The sequence below is a fragment of the Loxodonta africana genome, chromosome 4 (assembly GCF_030014295.1).
Source record: "Loxodonta africana isolate mLoxAfr1 chromosome 4, mLoxAfr1.hap2, whole genome shotgun sequence".
Lineage (NCBI taxonomy): Eukaryota > Metazoa > Chordata > Mammalia > Proboscidea > Elephantidae > Loxodonta > Loxodonta africana.
In genome coordinates, this window is record NC_087345.1 from 80,757,131 (window position 1) to 80,773,372 (window position 16,242).

Below are 16,242 nucleotides of genomic sequence, written 5' to 3' on the forward strand. Positions count from 1 at the left end.
AGAAAGAAGACAGGCAGCTGAGTCCCACCTCACTTAGCCTACTCACAGTCATACAAGATTCCTCCAGAATCTTCACTGGAAGTAAGAACCTGTGGCCCTCTCAGCCTGATTCCCAGATGCCTCACCTGGTACTCCAGGGGGTGTCTTAATATATTTTCCATTAAAGTGGGTGATGATGGCTTCACACTTCTCTGTGGACTCCATCCTAAGGAGCACAAGAGGGGTTAGGCTCTAGCTTCTCCAGGATCTGTGCTCTCCCTACATTCAAAGAGAAAGCTCTAAGTTCCCAGCCCCATAAATGCTCCAAAAGTGTGACTACAGAAACACAGAGTTTCTTCTACATGAAGTCAAGGTATCTTGAAGAGGCAACCCCAATCTCTAATGCAGGTTCTCAACTGGATCCTGTAGGGGTCCTCAAAGGTATGATGGAGGTCTCTAAGCCATGAGTATTCCAAAGAAGATTCTGACAGATGGGTCTAGCGCTGTATCTGGTACTTAGAAAGAATACAATAAATAGTGGCTGTTGTCATATTTTTTAATAAAAAATTCTTAATGTAAATTGTTCCCTTACTCTCATAAAATGGCACAAGCTAAGAATGTGCCAATATTTATTTTTTGCTTCTGGTTATAATTATCAAGGTCTGATTGGCTACTGATAACATCATTGAGATTTCATGAGTCTGTAGAGGGAAGAAGTAATAACAAAGAGCTCGTGGTCCTTGGTGACAGAAAAAAGTTAAGACCTATTGAGTTAAAAGTACCTTGTTAAGGGAAAGAGCACTGGGTAAGGAATCAGAAAATGGAAATTCCAATGCCAGTTCACCCAAGAGCTCTGTGAGCTGAGACACTCACAAAAAGCTTTTGGACTCATTTCTCATTTATTCTTTGGAGAGAATATCCTTCTATTCCACCACACAGAGTTGTATATATCAAATGAGGTAATGCACATCAACGTGTTCTGAAAATTATAAGGACCTATTATAATACAATGCATAGTATCTTCCTCTCTTTCCATATTAAGAGTAAGTCTGGGGATACTTTCTATACCAACAACCACTAAAAATATAAGCCACTCCTATGAAGGAGACAACTGAAAAAAGGCCTCAACTGGAACCTTTTAGGGAAAACCACATGATATCCTAGAGCAGTGGTCTTCCATTGAATTACCCTCCCCCTTACTGTCTTTCCAATGAGAGAGCAGGCCTGAAGAGTTTTAAGGGATTCTTTCAGAGCCTCAACTTCCTCTTAAAATCTTTCCTAAAACTGATCTGCCTGAGGGAGAGCTCATGATTGCTAGTGACCAAGGCTGAAGTCCCCTCTCAGTTACTTCTCACCCATCCCAAATCTCAACATAAGGCACTGATGACTGAGTTACAAATCCTTTCAATTCTTTGGTTCCAACAAAGTTGGGAGACTTCAGCCAGTTGCCAACTGACACACTAAAAATCAATTTTGATGACAGATCACCTTGGCTCTTGGCATATAATTCGGAAGGAATTCAAAGAATTTCCACTTTAACAAAACTCCTTCCATTCCCATCTACTTATTTATATGAACAAGATATCTCAGCATGAAAACAAAAAAAGGAACAACTGCTATTAAATCCTATCTTCTTCTGGCAATAAGCAATCTTCACTGATGGCCACTTGACCTAATTAGAAAAATCTAAACAAAATAAAACTGATCCATGTCACGGGAAAGTCATTTCCAATAAAATGTATTTTGTGTAAAATAATTTTGTATCAACATTTTAATATATTTATGTTGTTTTGAGCAACTGAGGACTAATAATTGTAAAGATACATTTTTTATGAATTAAGGCAATATTTAGAATCTTATGGCCACAGGGAAAATTTTTTTTTTAATTTATGTATGTATTTTTGTTACAGAGAAGTATGACAGGATGATCCATAAAAGACTTTCAACTATAAAAATATTTTATACTAAAAAACAATTCTGTAAGGAAATGGAATGGAAATACAAGATTAAGAAGCAAAAAAATGTTGTAAGAATGATGTAAGATTTATGGCTCTTAAAAAAGAAATGGCCCATGTATTTTTTGAACTGATAATTTTGTGTACTAAATTGCTATGATATTTAGATCTCATTTGGATACATTTAAAAATGATGTAACAGGTCTTACTTTAAAATGTCAATAGTTATAATTCATTGGAAATTAAACCTCTTGCAAGAAAATAAATACGTGAAAAAAATTTTCCGATGTTACAGTAGAAAAACGCAAGAGGTTCCATAGTTTTGCAAAGTCCCTAGAGCCTTGGTTCTCAAACTATGCTCCAAGGCACTCTGAGCCACTGTGGTGAACTCACAGAGGCACAGTGAGGGACAATTTAACTTTTTGAAGAAAATACAACATCTACTGGACACTACGCGAACCACTAACTCAAAGTAGTTTGCTGTTTCAACATTAGATTACCCTACACTGCTTTTGATAACATCGTACCTTTGCAAAGCTGGGTCCTCAGGGGTTGCTATGACATAAGGACCACAAGAAAATCAATGTGTAATAAGAAATGAGTGTGGACGTGTCCAATCTGATTCCAAGGTTTGAGGCATTGTGCAGTACTCAACAGCATGCAGACCACATTTGTAAGTACGGTTATTTAAGACTGAAATAAAAGTATTTTCTCTTGTAATGTATGTGTACTATTTATTCAAACAGCTATAAAGTGAAGAGATAGGTATTTATTAAGTTGCTGAGACCATTTCATTGCTTAGCATTGAACTGTTAGGTGTTTCTTTTGCTCTAGGGTGCAAAGAAAATTATTGAGACAACTTGGCGCACTGTGAACTGAGAAAGTTTGGGAACCTCTGCCTTAAGAGGTACGGCAGCAAAAAAAGTTTGATGACCACAAGCCTAGAACTTCCCTTTAGTTATACCAGGAATTGCCAGCAGGTGGTGCTACCATGATTGAGTTGACTAGAGAAGAGACCCTGCTCAGTCCTCAAGGTCCGAAACACTCCAGAGTAAGGACTGTTCAAGGACCAAACCAGGCATTATAAAATAGAAAGGACCTACAGATCGCTTAGTCTAGTAGTTTCCAAACTGTTTTAAAGAGCAACAGAATCCCCTTTCAAACAAAATCTTAAAATAAGTAAAAGCAGAATCACTTCTAAAGTGAGCTTGGAGAGTTGAAGCTCTACAACAATCACACCTGACACCTGACAGAGGGCACCCCAGAGAACTCTAGTTCCAGGGAACACCTTATGAAAATCACTCATGTATATCAACCTCTTTCACAGAGTAAACCGAGGCTCATAAAGGTATGAGATCACATAGCCATTTAGTGGCAGAGTTGGTTCCAGAATCTAGGTCACCTCACAGATCTGAAAAGACAGACCAAACTTCCCATCTTATCCTACTGATCTTGAAGCCAGAAGGACTGGGGCTCTGCTCTACCACCTACTCCTGTGAGACCTTGGGAAAATCACTTCCTAGGGGACTTCAGTTTCCTCATCTGTAAAATGGAGAATTAATATTTAATTTACCTCAAGGTTGTCGTAAAGATTAACAAGATCACAGAATGAGAAAGTACTCAGTGAACTGTAAGAATATATGGAATTACATTGGTTGGGTCTGGATCAAAGTAACAGAAAGTACTGGGGAAAGAATAAAGATTTGGGTGTTAACGGATTTTTGAGTATTTTGACCTATAATAAAATGAACTTTTGATTTACTCCCAAGAACTCTTGGCCAATAGTTTGGTCCCTTGGGAGAGGGCACAGATTTTTTTGGCAACCTCCCAAGTGACATTCTTTACTAACCTCATCATTTCCCACTCTTGGCACCCCTCACCTTGCAAAGCCAACCCCTCTGCTGGTCCCACTGGTGTCTCGAAGGATTCGGGTGGAGATAACCTGGCCAAAGGGCTTCAGCATCCCCTCCAATTCTTGCTCATCCATTGACAGGGGGAGGTTGGAGATGTATAAATTTGTGGGGTCCTGCTCCTGTTGCTATGGGAATAAAAGTAAGAAAATGAAGCTCCAGTCTCTTACCCATGCCCCACCCTCAGCCCTCATCCACAAAATGACATCTCAGAATAGAGGCAGCAGAAAGGGCCTTGTATAAACAAAGGAAATCTTAACAACTACTGCAGCACCCAATCTCATTACCCTGGGTTCTATGTTGAGTCCAGGGGAAAAAAAAGGCAGATTTAATATTCCCAGAACTGTACAAGTCCATAATACATCGCCAGTGGTGTTCTGACTGTCTCTTTAAGAATTAGGCAGAGCAACACCCCTTCCTCCTCCAACAGCCTGTCCCAGAGGCTGGATTCCCTTGGACTGCTTTGCTCCTTGGCTGGATTGTTTTGAGTGGCTCCCCCTCCCCCTCTTCCGGCCACAGCAGAATCCTCCAAGTAGGAATGTGTGTTCACTCCCTAATGGAGGGAAAGGAGGAGTAAAAAGGGAGAGGAGGGAAGGGAAGGGCAATGTGCTGGGGCAGCACAGGGCCAGAGGCACAGCTCACTGGGTCACCAGGAAGCCCTGAAGGCTCTGGTCTCCTAGGAACCCTGAAGGCTCCTAAACAGTGTGTGTGAAGAAGGGAGAGCCTTCCCAGAGAGTAGAGGATGGGAAGGGCCGATGTCTTTCTACAGTTGTATTTTTAGGAATTTAAGCAGTCATTCTGCCCTAGACATTGGGTCACCAGCAACCTTAACCCCTCCCTCTTCTGCCTTTCTCTTCAGGGCTTCCTTTTTCTTAAACTATTACAGAGAAGGGTAGCTGGCAGGCCTGCCTCAGCAGCTCTATATAGAGTATGTTTAACGGCTTCAGAAAGGCAAAGGGGCAATCCCCACTTAAGAACAGAAGGGAGAGAAAAATCTTTTCTAGTAGTCTAAATGGGAAGGGTAGCTCCAGGCAGATCTGAAGCTTCCTTCCCAGCTAAGGCTTCTCTCCCCAAGCCAAACCCCACCCCTACAGGGACAGCGTTGGGAGGTGCAGAGCACGGCCCTGAGTTGCACAACTGCCTTCTTCAGAGAACATTGCAAAACCACCACAAGCTGTCTGGTAGGGAAGTGGGGCCAGGGTGGAGATGCAGAAGCTGCAGGAGGAAGGGAAGAAGCCTCTTGACCTTCTTGCCTGCTTACAATAACATAATGAGAGAAACAGAGTTGGCAGAACTACCTGCACAGGCTTTGAGTATCGTCTTCCTCTAGCAGCCGAGAGGTGTTCACTGAGACCCTGGCCCAGCCTCCCTTTGGCCAGACATAGTCAAAAAGCACTGCAGATAGCCCTTGCCCATCAACTTCATGGTTCTTAAGCTCTCTAGAAACCTTGGAACTAGAACTCTGGGGCTAACCACAACCCTCAGAGGAACAGATGTGAGTAGTATCCTTACCTTTGCCATCTGTGCCTGCACGCCGCTAGCTTTCAGCGCTGTTACAGCTTTCTGGGCTGCTGATGGACTGTCAAAGTCCACAAAACCATACCCTGGAACAGGGAAAGAACATCACTGGGAGGTGGCCAGGGATGGGGGAGGTGTAAGAAAGGTAAGAGGCCAGGCCTTTCAGGAGACAGAGAAAAGTTATGATCCATATAATAGCTGTGGTAAGGAGGAAGAGAAATTAAGAGGTTTGAGGTGTTTATCCATGTGCTCCTCAACCCTGTGAGATTTGGTCAATTTTATGGCTAAAAATGCCAAAGGCAATGAGGTGCTTGTGGTGACTCTGCCTTTCTAGCTCTCACCTCAACCTCCGTCCCCTTTAGACCTCTAAAGCTTCAGGAACTAGCCTCTTTTAATAACCCACAGGCCTCCCTCCATACTTCTAAAAGAACCCCCTCCTCTTTCCCAGCCACACCTCAGAAATGCTAAGTATGTAGGGAAAGCAACCTCTCCAGAGCAGATAACCAACCACCTGCTGGAAGAAGCCCCTCCCCACCCCAGCCTACAGACCCTTCCCCTCCTTCTACCCTTCCAGGCCCATCTAGAATTGCCCAAAACCCTGATAAAACTATTCATTCTCAGAAAATAACACCTACCAAGTCACTGCCCTCTCTCAGAAGGCATTTACACTGCTTTGCTAAGTAGAAACAATCTCACCCATCTCCACCACTCAATCTGGGGAAACATGAGGTCCAAAATACACCCAAGAGACTCACAGGTGCTCTGTGCAATCTTCTGGCCTTGGGTCCCCAAAACACCATTTTCAGCTCTAACTATCTGTTCATGAAGGAATCTAAATATCTCCTAGTGTTTTAAGCCTGAAAACCTCAGAGACTCCTCCCTGGCACTAGGTTCTCAGGACTCTCAGCAATAAAGGGCAGAGGCAGGACAGCCACACTCACTGCTAGTCTCCATCCCAAGGATGGCTGTTCACTCACCTTTGCACTTGTTTGTGGTCTTGTCCAGTATGGCCTTCGTGGAGACAATCTTGCCATATCTAAGGGAAAGAAAAAAGCAAAGTGATAATCTGGAGGCAGGGACTAAGACTAGGACAGAGACTGAGACATCTGGACAAATCCATGTTCTTTCTCCTCTCCCACTAGGACAACTGTTCCTACACAAATCTTAATAAAAACAAAGAAGAAATGAATTAAAGATGTGACCTTTATCATATAAACCTATTCCCCAAAAGTGCCTATAAGAAATAAGATAACCATAGTCCTTAGAACACGAACACATTTCTCTCTTCTTCCTAACTACAACTCGGACACTAGTTGGAAAGAGACTACTGCTGTCTCAGGAAAGAAGCCTGATGGTGTCCACACACGCAGTGCTGAGGGCAGAGCTCTGGCTGGAAGTCCCTGAGGACTAAACATCATCCTTGATATTACTTATCTTCTTTTGGACAAACATTATCCCTCCTATGAAAAACCCATAGGCCATAGAGAGAGTGGGAAGCTGGCAAAATTGTCACGAAAGGAGAGACTGGAAGGGCTGACTCATTAGGGGGAGAGCAAGTGGGAGTACGGAGTAAGATGTATGTAAACTTATATGTGACAGACTGACCTGATTTGTAAACGTTCACTTGAAGCTCAATAAAAGTTAAAAAAAAAAAAAAAAAAAAAAACCTATAGACCAGTGAGTTGAAGATAATGGTGGTAGAATAACTTAGAAAAAAGTATCAAGAACAGTAGCACAATTTGAAGAATGTAATCAATGTCTCTGAACTGTACATGCAGGAATTGTTGAAATGGTGTATCTTTGTGTATACTTTCACCAAAAAAAAATTTTTTTTTAAATAGAAAGAGATAAGACATTTCTCTGACACTTCATTCCTCTCCCTCCCCCGAACCTCTCCTGACCCTCTTGTTGAAAGTCAGCTTGAGCCAAAATGCTTTGGTTCAAATCCTGGTTCTGCCACTTCGAGCTATGTGTGATCTTGGGCAAATCATTTAGCCTCTCTGTGCCTCAGTCTCCTCATCTGTAAAATGAGGATAGGATGTTGAAACACGAAATGAGTTAATGAATATAAAGAACACTAATACCATCTACATGGTAAGCACTTGAAAAGTCTTAACTGCTATTATTATTGTTATTACTTTCCAGGTACATCAACTTTAATCTACTACAAATGGATTTCTCCCACCTCACCATATTCTAAGATTTCTGCTTTTCATTGTCAAGATTTCAGCGTTTGGGAGCGAAGTGGGCACAAGACCAGGGGCAACAGCAGTGTTACGAAAAATTATCTAAACCTTGGTAATAGGGCAAAAGGAAGACCGCATATCACTTCAATGTCGTTCTGGAACATTGTCTAAAAGGCCAATCCAAGGAGTTTTTCATTATCTGGGGGACGTTTCTTTGTTTAACTTATTATTTATTATTCATTAGGGTCTAGACTTTGTAAAAATATAGGTATCTTCTTTATGAAAATAAAAACCTAATTTGCAGAGAAATGCAAATTATTTGTCTAGCAAAAAAATAATCCTAAAGGTTATTAGTTTTACTGTCCTATAGGATGTGAAAGGAGCCCTGGTGGCACAGTGGTTAAGAGCTATGGCTGCTAACCAAAGGTTCTGCATTTCAAATCTACCAGCCACTCCTTGGAAAGCCTATCTACTCTTTTTTTTTTTTGAAAACATGAAACAGTTTTGTATCTAACCTGGCCATCTTATTCCAACATTTTTTTTTTCCTAAGTGCCTGTCGAATTCTCTCTGAACCCATGTTACCATCCTGTTGGTTTCCTCATTAATGCGTTCAGTAACTCTTTGACGTTTGGTCATTCTATATTAGTATGAGGGTCATGTCTTTCAACTTTTTGTAAATTATACTTTGTCAGCAGAGTCATGTGGAAGCTCCCAAAGCTTGGGCAGTGGCGTATTACAGGTCAGGGATTTTATTAGAGGTGTTCCACTAGAAAAAAGTCCTGACATTCCACTCCGAGAGGGTGAAAATATTAAAGAGACAGAGCAGAAGTCACTAACAAAACCACTAGTACAGCAGGCCCCCCTGAGGGCAGGCGGCAGGGACCGAGTCTGAGACCAACACCCCACACACACGAGCATTTTTTCCACCTCTCTTCCCATCTCCAAAGAGTACATGATGATTGATCTGTTTCACTTCTTGGCGGCCTCTCCTGGATTTTTTTTTCAGTGAGGCTTCTGTAAGCCAGTGGGTTAGACAGAATAAGCCAAGCAATGCCCTGGAGGCTGGGGAAAGAACACGTTAAATCGGGGGTGGGGATGGATGTGGCCATCATAGTCCTTCAGGGCTACACACTTATGATTCTCTCCCAAACACAGGCAAGGGGAGGGCCTCACTTGAGCAGTCAGACTGCAGGCCAGAAGACACACATGCTGCTATCCCCATCAAGGCCCCAGGGTGGAGCTTGCTGTGGTCTGAGCAGCCTGAGGCTTTGAGCTCAGAATTTCCACTGCAGTTGGCAATAGCTGGGTCACTGCTATTTCTTCCTGGGAAGGAGCCCCTCCAAGAGAACCCAGAGTTCTAGTTCCAGACTCCATGCCTCTCCTTCCCGCCCATCAGGGTTTAGGATCCAGCAACATTTACTTCCCCTGCAACCCAGGGAGAGACAGCTGGGACAAAGGCAGGAAGTCCTTCTACACATGGGCAACACCCTTCCTAGAAAGGCTTAACTCCCTGCTTGCAGCATCCATGAGACTCTACCCATCTGCTCGGCTCAGCCTCCTTGTGGTCATTGCTCATGTAGCACCTATCCCCTCCCTCCCTACCTCACTTGGACTTCCCCATAGTCCCCTCCGGGCTCCTGATTTCCATCCTAGGTGCTGGCTCTGATTATTCTCACCCCTTTAGACACAGCAAAATATAGGACAACTGCTGGGAAGGGCAAAATGAAGGTCTAAAAGCATTGTGCAGGACAACTGAGTTTCTCCTCTGTCCTTGTGGTATGAGACAATTTTTGCAGCACACTGTATCTGATACAAAAAACACAGGGTGCAAGAATCAAGAACCTAAACAGATACGATACCCTTTTTCCTCATAAACCAACATTTCTGCCTATTCTCGTCCCCTCAGAAAATTACTAGTCCTAGACTAAGTCCCTTAAGTTTCACTTAAATGCCCTTCTAGCAACCTTTAGAGGTTGAATTTGGGAGGTAAAGGAAGGACCAACTCTATATATACACCCAGCTTTTACCTGGATCCACAATCAACACCCATGGAAGCAGCAGTCAAGAAATCAAACTACGTATTGCACTGGGCAAATCTGCTGCAAAAGACCTCTTTAAAGTGGTCAAAAGCAAAGAGGTCACTTTGAGGACTAAGGTGCACCAGACCCAAGCCATGGTATTTTCAATCACCTCATATGCATGCTAAAGCTGGACGATGAATAAGGAAGACCAAAGAAGAACTGATGCCTTTGAATTACGGCGTTGGTGAAGAATATTGAATATACCATGGACTGCCAGAAGAACGAACAAATCTCTCTTGGAAGAAGTACAGCCAGAATGCTTCTTAGAAGTGAGGATAGCAAGACTTCATCTCACGTACTTTGGACATGTTATCAGGAGGGACCAGTTCCCTGCAGAAGGGTACCATGATAGGTACCAATAGAGGGTCAGCAAAAAGGAGGAAGACCATCAACGAGATGGGTTGACACAGTGGGTGCAACAATGGGCTCAAACATAGCGATGATTGTGATGATGGCACAGGACTGGGCAGTGTTTAGTTCTGTTGTTTACAGGGTCACTATGAGTCGGAACCAACTTGATGGCACCTAACAACAGCCTTCAGAAGTTGAATTTGTGTGGTCTGGTGTTAGCAAGTGCCCATATAATATGCACGGACCAAATCAATACCTCAGAAGAGTAAGAGATTTACAGAGTACCTCTATGTCTTACTACATCTTGAGAGTAAAATTTTCTGCCTTTCCAGGGTTTGGAGCAACTGTAATTTAGATATACTGCCATGGGAAAGTAAACCACTTCAGAAAATTGTTTAGGAGTATCTACAAAAGCTGAACAGATATAAATCCTTTGACCCAGCAATTTTACTCCTAGATATACACCCAACAGAAATGTGTACACACATGCATGAAAAGACAAGACTAAGTTCATAGCAGCACTGTTTATTCACAACAGTCACAAGCCAGAAACAACCCAAATGTCCAGCAACAGTAGAATGGACAAACTGAGGTATGTCCCTATGGCGGAATTCTATAAAGCAATAAGAATGAACAAACTTCTGCTACGTGCAAAACCGTGGCTAAATCCCACAAACAACATTGAGCGAGAGAGCCAGATACAAAAGGTATGTACTGTATGATTATATTTATATGAAGTTCAAGCCACACTAATCTGTTATTTAGAAGTCAAACAATGGATACCTTTGTGAGGGAGATTAACTGAGAGGTGGGCTTCTGAAGAGTCAGTAATGCTCTACTTAGAAGGTGTATGGTTACCAGGGTGTGTGTTCACATGACTGGTTATAAGGGTGTAAGATTTGTGTACTTTCCTGTACGACTGTTACATTATACCTCAATAAAAAGTTTAAAAAGATGGAAAATGTACAGTCTAAGGTTCTTATTTCTAGCTCTTTCTACCATTCACTCACCCAAATTCAATTCTTCACCCCCCCTGCCATTATCTCCCCATCCCACCCCCAGGCTCCTTTCTCTAATCATTGCCCAAAATATGTGAATTGAAACACATGCTTTTTTTTTTTTCTTGCTAAATGAAATTGAGCAGGGCATCTCTATACTCCTGCAATTTTTTCCGCATTCCTAACCAGGCTAATTTTACCATCCAACTCATGACTCACACCTGCCCTAAAGAACCCCAGGGTCTTCAGGGGATAGTTTCAGAAGATAGCCTCTTTCTTCTTCTTTTTATTCCCTTTATTTTCCCCTTTTTCTTTATCTACTAATTTGAGGGCTCCTCTGATTCACTAGGAATATCTCCAGCAACAGAAACTCCCCAGAGAGTGTAAGTCAATTGCCTAGTCCAACTTTCATCTATTCCACTTGCCAGTTCTCATTGCCTTCTAAGAAACACCTGTTAGCAATATTGAGCATTTCTATTCAAGGTTAAGGAAAGAGATCTTTCCACTAAAATCATCAGTTCAGGGGAAATGCTGAAAAGAAACTTAGACACTAGGCTTCAAAAGTCAGCCCCATCCTGGCTTTCCTCAGAGGAATACAGAAAGGTTTTAAATATTCGTAGTAGGTAAGGTTTCTTCAAGAGGGACTGCTTTGGCTATTAGGTAGAAGCAAAATACCACTGCATTTCAGGTTAAGAGTACCCGGGCAAGAAGCAAGTATCACCAAATCTGTACTGTGCCTGGAAGCCTCCCCACATGTACTCTAACTTACGGCTGACATAGCTTAACGAGGTCCTGGTCAGTAGTGCCTGGTTGCAATCCCCGGATGTACAGGTTGGTTTTGCTCAGCTGGTCATTTCCATTGCTCCCACTGCTGCTGCTAGGGTTACTGTTGCTTGGACTAGGTGGTGCCATCTGCTGAGCCAATGACACATATGGCTGCAGGGAGACATGAAGATCAGAGGGTTATATACATGCAGATGTTGGAGAGTCAGAAAGATCCTGGCTTCTGGAAAGAATGATTTCAAACTTGAACAGCAACGAACTCACCAGGAGGGAAAAAAAAAAAAAAAAAACCTAAAGGAATCCCTCTGCCATAGAATGAGAACATATAAAACTGTCCTACGTATCTTTCAGGAATAATGAGAGACCAAAAACGCTTGTCCAAGGTTTTGAAAAAGGTACAAATTATAATGAAATGTATTTTATCATATAAATGCCGCAGAACAAGATTAATGCCTGTCTCTTACATAAACTTTGTAATAAGACGAGACTAATAAAATCTAGGCTCCATTCTAGAATGATGAGGAGGAGATAATAAAAATTTATCAAATCATGAAGAGCACAAATAAGCTGAACATAGATTACTCACAAAACTATAGACTATAAGAACTGCAAAATACCTGCAAGAGCTTGAAAATTACTATAAACTTGGACAAATCAAAGGAAATATTATCATGTCAGGTAGTAAAAATGAAATGTTCTACCATCTTAATAGGGGCTTAGTCAAAAGTTGTAAGTTTTAGAAAATTTAAATGAATGAATAATTGATATATTATCCTCAAGGAAATCCAAGATTTGGGGCAAAACATCTTTTAATCTTTTGCAACTAGATACCAAGACAGGCAACCAGATTCTTCAATAACATTTTCTAGGTACTTCTGTTAGAGACAAAATACCAGACTGGCCAGAACATGTGTCCATGCCTTCATGGCATATTTTACATCCTTATGCTCTAATCAGGCTTTAAGTGGTTACATTTATATTTGGTTCAAAATATGTACCTAAATTTGCATAATTCCCTATAACATGGTCCACTTTACTACATCACACTCAGATTCCAGTTCTCTCCTTAGCTTAAAGCATTTTGTAGTGCAGACCTGTTAGGTATTACTTGCCTCTAAAATGCTAGCTTCATCTCCAGTTTTTTTTGTTTTTTCCTTTCTATCCTTGGCGGTGGTAACAAAGCACTGGGGTAGTAACAGAGTAAGGAGAAAAACAGAAACATGAATATCAAAGAGGGGAAATCTTCCCGCAAAAGAATCTTAACTGATACAAATATGCCTTTTAGATTTTGTGCCTTTTCTCAGGCTAAAATACGTGGCAACAGGTATCTCCCTATCTTTACCACTATACCCAGAACCCAGTGCCATTGAATATAGAATCACAAATGTGCATCCATTTGCATACACACAGTTTACTCTGAAGCAGGGAAGAAACTCAATACCACATTCTGAGATGGCCCAAAGGCTCTTGATCCTAGTGTAATGCTTAACAGGCTGTGCAATGAATTACTTAAGACAGCCCTTCTAGCCAGAGTCTTTATTAACTCCCACCAAGTGACCGGGTGGGACAACGCAAATGAGGTACTTGTGGCCCACCAAGGGAACTGGACAGCTTGGTAATAATGCAAATAAGGTGCATGAAACCTTGTGTGGGTAGGACCATGCAAATAAGGTGTATGGAACCCTAATGAGGGGATAGGTCAATTTTGCTAGCCCGCTAGGTTTAAGAAAGCCAATCCCAGAGCAAGGGGGGATTGACTACCACCAGGAAAAAGAGATGGGAGCGGAACGTGTCCTTCGGACCTGGGATTCCTGTACTGATACCCTCCCAGACCCAGGAGACAGAGTACTGTAACACTGGAGACGGCAAGACAGCGAGAAGCAGTGGCAGAGAAATGGTAGCAGCAGAGGCAGCTGGGCCAGGAGACCATCAGGAGATAGCACAGTGGGCTTCCAGGCCCACGGAGTAAGAAAGCTGAGTGCCTTCGGGCAATAGGCTTGCTGGCAGAGTGGGGTGCCTTTGGGCACTTGTCAGCAGAGCTAAAGAGCTTTTAACACTTGCCCAAACAGGGTAGAGGCTGGGCCGAGGGGCCAAGGGCCAACCTGTGGGCTCGGCTGAGAAGAGGCTGTCCTGATTGAAGAACTGTATCCTGAGTTCATCCCTGGTCCTGAATTGTAACCTGTTACTTCCCTAATAAACCCCATAATCTTGAGTACTGTCTGTGAGTTCTGTGTGGCCATTGCAATGAATTACCAAACCCAGCAGAGAAGCAGAGAGTGCTGTGGGAGGGACAGCTGGTGTCAGAATTGGTAAAAAGGTCAGAGAGAGGAGGTATGTCTGATCTCCATCTCATAAGAATCAGCTTTGGGCTGATGATGTTGATAATGATTCTTCTCCCTTGTGAAGTTAGAGGAGGTCAGACCCCCGGCCTCCCATGCCATTCTTATAACACCCTATTTCCTGTCCCTGTCTCCCCTCTTTGGCCAGTACCTACACTAGGCTTTCCCAAATAGAACACTTCGTGTCCTCGGAGTATTTATTATTCCACTGTGAAGCTGGTGATAGTCACATGATGTAATCAACAAGGGCACTGTAGTTCATGGGACATGAGTATCTTTTTGAGCAACTTTCAGAGGACAACAATAAGGCAAATCAATCTAAGGCCATACTGCTAGTACTAGAAATGGCAGTAAATAACGATGTTGAAATTTCCATGGAATTATTATATATAAATAGTAAATACTGTATCAAAATATTATACCTTGAATTATTATCTATTGGTTGAATAATAAACACTAGTCTAGGCCCCCTCCACTGTCACTACTATCATAATTGCACTATCTGATTTTAAAGAGTCAAGGAGATTGTGACCTATAATCTAATCATGGTTCTTGAGTTCAGAATAAGGAGATCACTGCCCGAGACCATTCAATATGATGTGCCCTTTCTCAACTCTGGTGGCGCAGTGGTTAAGAGCTGGGCTGTTAACCAAAAGGTCAGCAGTTCATATCTACCAGCCGCTCCTTGGAAACCCTATGGGGCAGTTCTACTCTGTCCTATGGGGTCGCTATGAGTCAGAATCAACTAGATAGCAATGGGCTTGGATTGGGCTTTCTCAGCTGTAAGCAGTTGCTATTATAAATCCTTAGCTGAGAAAACCAAGCTGCTTCTAAATATGAGATTCCAGGCCTGGGGTTGGTGATGATGGTAATGATGATGCCCACAGCAAAATGATAATAAAAGCAACTCTAGTAATGGCTTACCACGGGCTAAGTACTAGCAGTTGAGGGGACCACCTCCCTTGGTTGAGTTTATCCATCTCCTTTCCCAGTGTGAGAGAATATTTCTAAATGCAAATTAATGATGCCAGGACTGTCCAAACAAGAATATAAGGGTTACTAAGGAAGAAAGTAATTTGAAAAGAAGTTACTGGTTTGTTACCATGATTATAACCTTGGTTTTAGTACTAAGGTCTGAGCTATAGTCTAAAAATGTGATTTAATAAATAACAAACTTGCTGGAAAAAAAAAAGATGTGGCTCAGAAAATAAACTTATATCTCTTGCTATTCCCAAGCACTTTCTTAAGTTGCTGCATTGGTTTGGCACCAAAGACAAATGGTAGGAAAATATTCAATTTGAGGAGTAAGAGAATCCAAGGTTAAAAAAAAAATAGTTAAGAAGGCCTGTAAGAAAAGCTTGTCCGGCTTCCCAAAAGAAGCTGTTTGGAAAGAGACCCTATAAACTGATAATCCCTGTTTACCTACGTACCTATGAAAGAAAACGGTAGTGTGTATGAGGGCCCAAAGGACTGAGATATTCTTACCGGCGGAGGAAAGAATTAAAAAAAAAGAAAAAGTCCTGGTCTCTCCAATGCCCTACATTTGCATTACCTCTTTATGCTTACTCCACCATCGAAGTTAACAAGACAGCACCATAGAACATATTTATATTGAAACTGAGGGAGGGGTGAATTTATATCCAAATCGAGTAGGCTGTGACCGACCACAGAGAAAAGGCCTAAAGGATTTACCTCTCTGATCAGAAGGGATCAGCCCCGGGGTGTTTTTGACTGTAAGTCCCATGAAGGCAGAAAATTGTCTGACTTGCTCATCTGTACCCACAGCGACTAGCCCACGGCAGGTATTCAATAAATACTCACTGATGAATCAATAGCCACTGCCTACTCAGCTCTGTTCATTCACTGACAATGTCAAATACCCAGGGAGCAGTTTCACCTCTGTCCTGCCTTTACTTTATTTTTGGCCTTAGAAGTTCACAAGGGCCAGGATGCCTAGCAGTGACACTTAAAGTTAACCTTAAGCCTGATCCCGTCAAGCGTTAGTATCAATATTCAGTACTGTCGCAAAGCTGGAAGACAAAGTAGTGTTTCGTGTGAGCGGGGACTTCGCTGATGCGTTTCTGCATTAAATGGCTTACATCTGATCATCCCCAGAGATTCTTACGCGGTGTCAGAGCAGA

General features: G+C 42.2%; 1 protein-coding gene across 17 annotated transcripts in view; it reads right to left on the reverse strand.

The window, feature by feature from the left end:
• The window catches only part of RBMS2 (RNA binding motif single stranded interacting protein 2), a 64,218-nt gene that overhangs the window by 15,555 nt on the left and 32,421 nt on the right, over positions 1 to 16,242 (reverse strand). For 12 of the 17 annotated variants that reach the window (XM_023557720.2, XM_064284037.1, XM_064284041.1 and 9 more), the window contains 6 exons: positions 12,875 to 12,946; positions 11,749 to 11,915; positions 6,340 to 6,398; positions 5,357 to 5,448; positions 3,815 to 3,972; positions 126 to 205 (listed from right to left, as the gene is read on the reverse strand). In XM_023557720.2, coding sequence (XP_023413488.1) covers positions 126 to 205; positions 3,815 to 3,972; positions 5,357 to 5,448; positions 6,340 to 6,398; positions 11,749 to 11,915; positions 12,875 to 12,946 — 628 coding nt within the window. The remainder of the gene's footprint in view (positions 1 to 125; positions 206 to 3,814; positions 3,973 to 5,356; positions 5,449 to 6,339; positions 6,399 to 11,748; positions 11,916 to 12,874; positions 12,947 to 16,242) is intronic. The other 5 variants (XM_064284047.1, XM_064284043.1, XM_064284044.1 and 2 more) reach the window with 1 other exon arrangement.